At 27.5% G+C, this 1,097-nt stretch overlaps 1 protein-coding gene across 1 annotated transcript; it reads left to right on the top strand.

The window, feature by feature from the left end:
* Nucleotides 1–879: 879 nt before the first annotated feature.
* Tsp_09542 (conserved hypothetical protein) lies at nt 880–1,032 on the top strand (the record flags this gene model as incomplete). The annotated part of the gene is made up of 1 exon (XM_003371273.1): nt 880–1,032. A coding segment is annotated over one exon (153 nt), but the record flags the coding sequence as incomplete, so codon positions are not given.
* Nucleotides 1,033–1,097: the final 65 nt, after the last annotated feature.

Raw genomic sequence — 1,097 nt, 5'->3', positions numbered from 1 at the left:
AAATAAAACTGAGTACTGTAAGTAGCTGTTTTTTGCATTCCATTTAAAACATTCTAATTAACTATTAAAAAACCCTGCTAAAATATGCACTTACGAGTGACGTTATTATACCTAATTAGAAAATATTATGACCCACTTTTGTGTTTACATTGTATGTTAATCATTAATTAAAAAACTCACTGCTAAAATATGTAGTTACGAGTGACGTTATTTAACCTAATTAAAAATTAAAATACTCAGTGTTGCATTTACGTTGCATTTTAAACTTTCTAATTAGCATATTAAAATTAATCTCATATTTAATGCATTGTTTTCCTACATGTTACGGATTAATAACATTCTATTTATAGAAGATTACTTCCTATTTATAAAATAATTAAACTCGTTGCACCTTGCCTATGCTAATTGTTTATTTCATTTATACCAAGTTTACTCTTCCCATTACCTACTTAAAGGAGACCCCGATTAACATTTTCATAAGTAAAAAATTTATATTCAAACAATAGCTAATTCACCAATAATCAATCAATAAATAAAATTATGCTTATTTAATGTTTACAATATTACATCCCTTTAACTATTTACATTACACTGTTTTAAAGTAGAAATCTACTTTGACATTACATTCTTTAAGGTAAAAAAGTGCTTTAAACTAAAAATATATTATTATCAGTATAAAATTAATGAATAATTGAAATCTTTTATATGATGAAATGTAAATGAAAAACTGGTTAACTTTTCTACTTTAAAACAGTGTAATGTAAACAAAAACTGAATTTGCCCAATTATTAGATGAATGAGCATTATATTTTATTTATCAGTTAAGTTCCTAAATGAAAAAATTAATGTATAAAATGTTAACAAATTTAAACTATTTAGCATGATTATAAGGGGAAACTCTCGATGGAGATTAATTTCAAATGTTTGATGCCTAAACTGATGAAAGGTGCAACGCCAAATGAACTAATTAAAGGTGTGACGGCAAATCTGATGTCAATCATTGGCCAAGTGTCAGAGCCAGCGAGACAATAACACAAACGCATAGCGACGCTTACCGTTCCTCTTGGGGGAGTAACGATCACCACTAGATTGGCACC

This window comes from Trichinella spiralis (genome assembly GCF_000181795.1).
Source record: "Trichinella spiralis strain ISS 195 chromosome Unknown Scfld9, whole genome shotgun sequence".
In the NCBI taxonomy this organism is placed as follows: Eukaryota; Metazoa; Nematoda; class Enoplea; order Trichinellida; family Trichinellidae; genus Trichinella; species Trichinella spiralis.
Note: the sequence above shows the minus strand (reverse complement) of the source record. Positions and strands in the feature narration are given on the sequence as shown.